Below are 8,908 nucleotides of genomic sequence, written 5' to 3'. Positions count from 1 at the left end.
TGTCAAGTTTTCTACTTTTTAAGACATTCTGTTTTGAGGGTGATTCACTCAACACTAGAGAAAAACAAGACCTCTATCAAAGAGATCCATAGTCAGTAAGTCTTAAATAAGAGTAAATATCTCAACTTGGAATAAACAACCATTGTCTGCCAAAGTTTCTCATATTAAGATAATACAGCCAGCTGTAATGATTAAGATTAAAATATCAGAGCCCATGTTGTTGTATTATCTTTATATCCAAAAAGCTCGAAGAAAAAAGTCTAGATTTTATATACTGAGTACAGAAGGTACTTGTTCTATGAAATGAACGTTATGGCATTTTTTTTTCTTTTGCAGTACGCGGGCCTCTCACTGTTGTGACCTCTCCCATTGCGGAGCACAGGCTCCGGACGCGCAGGCTCAGCGGCCAAGGCTCACGGGCCCAGCTGCTCCACGGCATGTGGGATCTTCCCGGACCGGGGCACGAACCCGTGTCCCCTGCATCGGCAGGCGGACTCTCAACCACTGTGCCACCAGGGAAGCCCTATGGCATTATGAAAAGAGCATCATTCAGTATAAAACAAGCATACAAAAATACATACCAAAAAAAAAAACTGTCATAAAAATTGTACAAAAGCACAGGTAACTTGGAATTTTTTATTTTAATAATAAAACAAATTACAAAATTAGTTCAGGAAAATAATAAATAGCACTATAGTCAAAAGGGAGCACCCAAAGTTTATGTGGGACTTGGGCTAAGGAGAACCTAATACATCCCTTATAAGTATAAATCTATAATCTTAAAAAAAAAAAAATGTAGTGTTCTTTAAAAGCCAAACAGATGCCAGACACCTAGGTTTGAATTCCAACTCTACCATTTACTAACCCTATGACCTTGGGCAAGGTATTACCCATTTTGTGTCTCCATTTCCTCTTCTGTGAACTGGGAATAATAACCTTCATAGTTTTTTTAAGGATTAAATGCGTTAAAATGTCTGGCACATAAAAAGGAATATAGAAGTACTACTATTCTAGACATTTTCAAGAAATTACTTGTACATCTGACTTTTATAGCATCCCTGGCTTTATATAAAATATTAGAAAAATTGAAAGAAATACAGCATATAATCTTTTATGCTTATGTATAAATTGATACTTCTGTGAAATCTATCCTCCCTTCCCCACAAAAGGAATAAAACAGCATTATTAAAATATTATTTTCTCCAAAAAGAAGTTTCAAAAAAATAAGGTCCTTGAAACTTATCCCTTTATCAAATGTAAATTATAGCTGCTCTGATAAAATGTTTTTAAGTTCAATAAAGTTTAGATAAGAAAAATGCTCTTAAATGGTAATCTGTTCCAGGATTTAATCACTTTGTAATCATGCGCATTTTCTAAGTGCTCACTGTTAAGAACATTCATCCCACGACCAGGTTTACCATGCATTACATCTAGCAAAGTAATCTTGGGAGTATGGAACACAAATTATTGCCTTAGAAAAGACACTGTTTATTCCATGTATAAAGCTCAGAGAGTAGCTTTCAGAAAGATGGAAAGAAAGTAAATACACCGGCCACACAGTTGTTTGAGCTTTATTTTTATATGCATACATGTGTCAAAGAAACCAAAAATTTCAAGATATAGAGTACAACATATCAAATGAAATCATTCAAAATTATTTTAATGTATACACAAATAGCAGTATAAGGTATACGATACATTACATAATTTGTTTTGAGGTTGTGAAAAGCAGTATTTTTGGTTTTAAAATTCTGATACCATTATCTATTACATCATTCAAGTAACATATATTTCAAAAGTTAAACTTTTCAAAAATAATAACTAAATTAACACATAACTCTAAGACAATCTGATGGATGAGCTGACTTTACCAAAATAGTGTTGTTCGATTCTTCTACAGAAAGCAAGGAGGTTGCTATAGTTTTTCACCTTCTCAGAAAGTTCATCATTGGTCAACTGTGTGGTAAGAATGGTGTACAGATGGCCAAATACCAGTGCATCTAGTTCAGTAGGCCTAAGACAAAAGCAGAAATGAGAGTAACATGAACAGTGTTTAACTTGTACGGTAGACTATATACTATTTTTTTAAACACTTTATTCATCTATTTAAAAGAAAAAAAGTCATGTAAGCAATAAATCCTACCCCAACTTGATAGAATTTATTCTATTTTATTGGAGTTTCTGTTATAAGATATGAAAGAAAAAAAGATCTTTTAAACTACGATTTGCTAGTTGTGTGACTTGCTTTTTTAAATAGCATCATTTAAATGTGTTAAAATAATATTGGTGTAAAAAAAAAAGAATGTCATACAAATGGAATTATATAGTATGTAACCTTAAAATAATAATAATATTGGTGTAAATGATCATATTCATTTTATTCATTAATTTATTCACTAAATATATACAACAGGTCTCCAGTGTGCCAGGAACTATGCCAGACGCTAAAGATATAAAAGCAAGAAAGATATTCTAAGACATGGACACAAAACATAAATTACCACAACACAATTTAGTAAGTGCTTTTGTAGATGCATAACCAAAATGCTGTCAAAGCAGAGAATTTCACTGTGGTGCTAGGAAAACAGAATGATACCTGATTACCTGATCATCATATTACAACATGATTTAATTTTAATTTTACCATTTTAAAAGTAAACTTAGATTTCTGAAGGAGATGTAAGAATGGCTTCAACAAAATTTTTTCTATGTTTTCTTTCCCTTTAATTATATATTACTAACAAAAAGATGAAATTTATCTACCTTGCTACTAACGGTCTATAAATGGGACATCACCAATCTATATTACATTAAAATAATTACAGTAGACCCTTGAACAACACTGGTTTGAGGGCTTCCCTGGTGGCGCAGCGGTTAAGAATCCACCTGCCAATGCAGGGGACAAGTGTTCAAGCCCTTGTCTGGGAGGATCTCACATGCCGCGGAGCAACTAAGTCCGTGAGCCACAACTAAGCCCATGCACCACACCTCTCTGAGCCTGTGCTCTAGAGCCCTGAGCCACAACTACTGAGCCCGTGCTCCGCAGCAAGAGAAGCCACTGCAATGAGAAGCCCGCGCACTGCAACAAAGAGTAGCCCCCACTCGCTGCAACTAGAGAAAGCTCGTGCGTAGCGACAAAGACCCAACGCAGCCAAAAATTAATTAATTAATTAATTAAAAAAAAATACTGGTTTGAACTGTGAAGGTCCACTTACACGCAGGTTTTTTTTCAATAAATACGTACTACAATACTACACAATCCAGGGTGGACTGAATCTGCAGATGTAGAACCACAGATGCAGAGGTCTGACTGTAAAGTTATACATGGATTTTCAGCTGCAGCAAAGGGTCAGCACCCTGAGCCCCCTCATTGTACTGTACTAGTACAATATTACTAAAAGGAGAAAATACCATCACTATTATAAACTAATTATTGCTGTCAGCCCTACAGTGAAAAAGTTACTGAGAAAACATATTAGTCGACCTAAACTGTAAAAATATTTGCAGTAATCCGGTTTGGCAAAACAGATTTGGGGGTCCATCAAATCCTAATTCTGTCACTTACTAGCTATGTGGCCTTGATCGCCACTGATGAATGACTTCTTTTAATAGTTGCATGGCTTTGTATGTCTTCATGCCACTAATTCCTAAAATATTTATCTCCAATCTGAATCTCTCCCCTAAAGTCCAGAATCATACATTCAAAGGCCTATATAACAATTCCACTTGAATGTTGAATAAGCATCTCAAACCTGCTTGTCCCCTCATCTTCCCAAATAAAAGTCACCACTACCCACCACCTGTTCAAGCCAAAAATCTGAGTTACTCTTCAGTCCTCTCTTTCTCTTACCTTCCCATATCCATTAGCAAGCCTGGTGAGACACAACCACCAAAATATGTCCTGAATGCCACCACTTATCTATATCTCCTCCAAGCATAAAACATTGGAATGAATTTCCACTCCACTTACACTAACATGCCAAACTCCTTATCCGAAACATACAAATCTTAGAAGATCTGGCTCCTGTTTACCTCTTCAGCCTCATCTCCTACCATTCTCTACACACAACCATAAATGGTTTTGCTTCTTCCATTTGAACATAAACTCTAGCCAATCTTAGGGCCTTGACCCAACTATTCCTGCTGCCTGGAACACCCTGCCCTTGACTTCATACTGCTGGCTCCTCCTTGTTTTTCAGAATACAACTTAAATATCACATCTTAGTTTGAGTGGTCAGCATCCCCTGACCACTCAAACTAAAGTGGACATATAGCTGCTTATTGTGATGTGATTCTATTTTAATTCTCTATATGGCACTTAAAACTATCTAATATTTGTTTTTAACTGTCTATCTCTTTCTACCAGGACATAGTCTACTTGTTTCCTGCTGTGTCCCCAACACCTGCAACAATGCCTGGCCCAAAGTAGGTTCTCAATAAATATGTGTTTAATGAATCGATAAAAAGGTGAAGTACTTCTCATACCATACTATAACTGTTTACTTAATGTTTCCCCCATTATACTCTAAGTTCTCTAAAGATAACACTGCATATATCTTTATAACCCCAGTTCTTAGCAAAGTATCTAAGGAACTGAATGGTTATTTGCTGAATGAATACACGAAAGAGAAAGAAAGCATCCTGCCTAAGTTGTATAGGATATTTAATTTTTCAATAGTAGTTATTCACATTCTTCCAAAGCCTTCCCTCTTTTGACACATTCATGAAGTATTAATCAAAGTCAAATGTGCAATTTATGGCCATGTTTAAGAGGGTAGTCAATAGGATAGTTTAAAAAAATCACAAGTGTCCTGGGACTTAATAGCACCATGATCCTAGCATTACAGATGAAGAATCAATAACAAATGGATACCTGAAAAAACCCAAGGATGTAGAAGGTGGATAAATATTGAGCTGAGGCACTTTGTGAGAAGTAATATAAACACCAACTCTTCCAGATCCCTAAACATATTTCTTAAAACGTGTATCTTACCAATTTAGGATTTATTTTCCTAATCCTTATTTAGGATTAACTACCCTCTGCTTCTTGTACTAGAGCCTAAAAAAAGGTGAATATATTCCCTGATGCAACTTCCAGTAGGGTAGATGGGCATCTTTTATCAATAAGGGAAGGCTCTGAATGAGCTCAGGTATGAAGGTATGTTCAAACCAGAGTAGTCTAGAAGTACCCCTGAAGTGGTCAAAATATTATTTGCTTCAAATATACATCCACATAACTCAAAAGGTGCTGAATTATGTAGGGTAATGAGCATACAAAAACTGATCTGATGTTACCTAAAGATAGCAACTTCGTGACAAATTACTTTTAGAACATCTAACAGGAAGTAGAATATACTATACTAAGTCAAACAAAACACACACATAACTTAATGCATATTTTTTGTAATCCTTACAAATTTCAGCAACTACTTATATTAGTTGACTCTGACATATATGTTATCAATTCCCACACTTCTTTCTTTTTAAAAAGTAAACTGTGGGCTTCCCTGGTGGCGCAGTGGTTAAGAATCCGCCTGCCAATGCAGGGGACACGGGTTCGAGCCCTGGTCCAGGAGGATCCCACATGCCACAGAGCAACTAAGCCCATGAGCCAGAACTACTGAGCCTGCACTCTAGAGCCCATGAGGCACAACTACTGAGCCCGCATGCCACAACTACTGAAGCCCACGCGCCTAGAGCCCGTGCTCCACAACAAGAGAAACCACTGCAATGAGAAGCCCACGCACCACAATGAAGAGTAGCCCTCGCTCTCCGCAGCTAGAGAAAGCCTGTACGCAGCAACAAAGACCCAACACAGCCAAAAATATATTTAAAAAAAAAAAAGTACACTGTGGTAATGGGGACACAACTGTATACCACTGCTAAAACTCACAGAACTATGCACATAAAAGCGTCAATTTTACTTTTTGTAAATTATGCCACGATAAACCTGACTTTTAAAAAAAGCAATAAGCTCAGAAAAATATTTGCAACTCCTATGAGAGACAAGGACAAAAAATTACACTTTAGCCAATACTTCCACTGAATTGTTTAATCAAGCCAAGATTTCATGTACCTCCAGTTTTAATTACCTTTTCTATACAATATGGAGAGAAAACATTTCTACCCTTCTGCTTACTAAGTCGTTTGTAGATTGTAATTTGGATATAGATAGCAACTCTCCTCCTAAGACCTTCAACAACTTTCACATTGTTGCCTTCTCATCTTGCATTATCATTCTTTCCACATTTCTGTTGGTTACCTACTATTCTTATTTTTTCCAGTTTTATTGACAAATAATTAACATACTATTCTTATTTTTTTCAGTTTTATTGACAAATAATTAACATACATCACTGTATAAGTTTAAGGTGTACAATATGATGGTTTGATTTACATAAGTATATAGTAAAATCGTTGCCACAATAGGTTCAGCTAACATCCACCAATTATCTACTATTCTTTCATTTGAATATCAAAATAAAAACGGTACCATAAAATGCGAATGTTTTCCTAATCTTTCCCACTAAAAATTTTTTTGTACTTATCTTTTCCTTCAATTATTATGGTTCCATATTTATTTCTCTCTTTCTGATACGTTTCACCGTCTAGTTTCAAAAACATTAATTTTGTCTGAATGTTCCCCAATTTTTCTTTCCCATTATACTATTAACTTGTCATTTCTTCATACTAACAGAAATAATCTACATATCCTTTCTTTATGTATCAATCACTGATCTTTAGGACTATCATTCAAATTTGTAAATCAAGGCCCTTGCCATCAACTTTGCTATATTTTGCTTTTGGATATTTTTGAGCAATTTCCCCTTAATTTTCTTAACTAGTGATTTCTCAATTGAATAAACTTCAATGAAATCCCATTACCCCCTGAAATTTTTCTTAAGGTTCCCAAGTATAATTTTTGCATCATTTCTTCAAAATACTTTCCTATCAGTATATGAAGGTATATTTTCAAATTTTACCATTTACTTAATGGTTAATAGCAGTATTTTTTCTTTTTCAAACCTAACTCCTTTTCCAATTTCTCATTCAATTTAATCTAGTCTTAACCAACATTTACTGAGCTTCCTCTAATAGGTTTTGTTTGGAAAACACAAACCCTCAAGGAGCTCATAAATGCTTTGGAGTAGTATTAACTCTTTCTATTCTGATTACATTTAGAAAAATTATTTTTTTCTTCTTCTTCCCCTTTACTAAAAAGGTAACATGAAAATATCACTTCAAGAACAGTTCTGGTTTTTTATTCCAAATCCACTCACCAGGTGAAAGGGAATAAATTACCCAGTCTTTGTGTAGGTGTCTTAACAGATATCACATCAGCAAGATCACAGATACAACAGATAACACAGATTTTGTTTGAGTTGCATTTTAGAAATATGATTTAAATATTTAAAAGCTACCAACTATATATTATGAAAGATAAAAAGGACAATTGTTAGTATCTACTTTGTATTATTTCTAATTTTTTTCAAATTCGCTTTCCTTTTTCCTTTCCACCATTTAGCTTCTTTGCCCTCTTTTCCCAATTACTATTCTTGCTGCAAGATCTCCCTCAACTATCTTTCCCTTTCTCACATCAAGTAAAGCTACTGAGTTTCTTTCATGAGGCCTCTCAACATGTCTAGTAGGTAAGCTAGAAGAAAAGCTGATTCTAATTTTAGAGGGTAAGGAGAGGATACACAGGGAAATAAATTTTAATATTAAACAACTGGGTAAAATTAAAACTAAAAATTAAAACTATTCTATACTTCAATCATAAAAATGTTTATCTAAGTCTCATATAAGGTAAAATTATTTCAAAAACCTACATCTTAATACCAGTTAAACAGTTTCTCATTTGTTTTTGTACCTATTCTAAATTCTGAATTTTTCATTACAAGTTTAAAAATAATTATACCCGAGCTTATCTCCCTGGGCTATGCAGCTGCTTCCTACTAGCTATCTATTTTACATTTGGTAGTGTAAAATAGCTCGGTGTTTTGTGACCACCGAAAGGGGTGGGATAGGGAAGATGCGAGGGAGATGCAATAGTGAGGAGATATGGGGATATATGTATATGTATAGCTGATTCACTTTGTTATAAAGCAGAAACTAACACACCATTGTAAAGCAATTATACTCCAATAAAGTTGTTAAAAATAATAATAATTATACCCTTATGAAGAAAAATATTTTTTGATATTTCCACTGAATCACATGCCAAATGATACCTGGTTACTAACTCTCTGACACTGAGTTTCAATGAGGAGAAAAATAAGTTAGATCTATTATCCTGGCTTCCCATGGAGACAGGGTGCATAACAAAACTAACTCCTAAAACAGAGTGATGCACTTCAAACAATAAAATGCACCCCTTCTGGGTTTCCCTGGTGGCGCAGTGGTTGAGAATCTGCCTGCCAATGCAGGGGACACGGGTTCGAGCCCTGGTCTGGGAAGATCCCACATGCCGCGGAGCAACTAGGCCCATGAGCCACAATTACTGAGCCTGCGCATCTGGAGCCTGTGCTCCGCAACAAGAGAGGCCGCGATAGTGAGAGGCCCGCGCACCGCGATGAAGAGTGGCCCCCGCTTGCCACAACTAGAGAAAGCCCTCGCACAGAAACAAAGACCCCACACAGCCAAAAATAAATAAATAAATAAATAAATAAATATTAAAAAAAAAAAAAAACACTCATTAAAAAAAAATGCACCCCTTCTGAGCTTTTCAGCTCCTAAGAATTCCTATATCAGAAAGAAAGGGGACTACATAATACTAACATTTTGATACCTTTCTTTTGCATTAGAGACTAAACAACTAGAATCAGCATAGCAAACATCACTAGAAATAAGAACATAGCTGTAGAAACTTTACCTACCAGTATTTCATGGTTTGAACTCTATGACCTTT

At 35.4% G+C, this 8,908-nt stretch overlaps 1 protein-coding gene across 1 annotated transcript in view; it reads right to left on the bottom strand.

Annotated features, from left to right (window-relative positions):
* Positions 1 to 1,556: 1,556 nt before the first annotated feature.
* The window catches only part of MTX2 (metaxin 2), a 64,682-nt gene continuing 57,330 nt past the window's right edge, over positions 1,557 to 8,908 (bottom strand). The window contains exon 10 of the mRNA XM_065880511.1: positions 1,557 to 2,014. Coding sequence (XP_065736583.1) covers positions 1,840 to 2,014 — 175 coding nt within the window. The 3' untranslated portion in view covers positions 1,557 to 1,839. The remainder of the gene's footprint in view (positions 2,015 to 8,908) is intronic.

This window comes from Phocoena phocoena, chromosome 7 (assembly GCF_963924675.1).
Source record: "Phocoena phocoena chromosome 7, mPhoPho1.1, whole genome shotgun sequence".
Taxonomy (NCBI): domain Eukaryota; kingdom Metazoa; phylum Chordata; class Mammalia; order Artiodactyla; family Phocoenidae; genus Phocoena; species Phocoena phocoena.
This window is presented reverse-complemented; position numbering and strand designations above follow the sequence as displayed.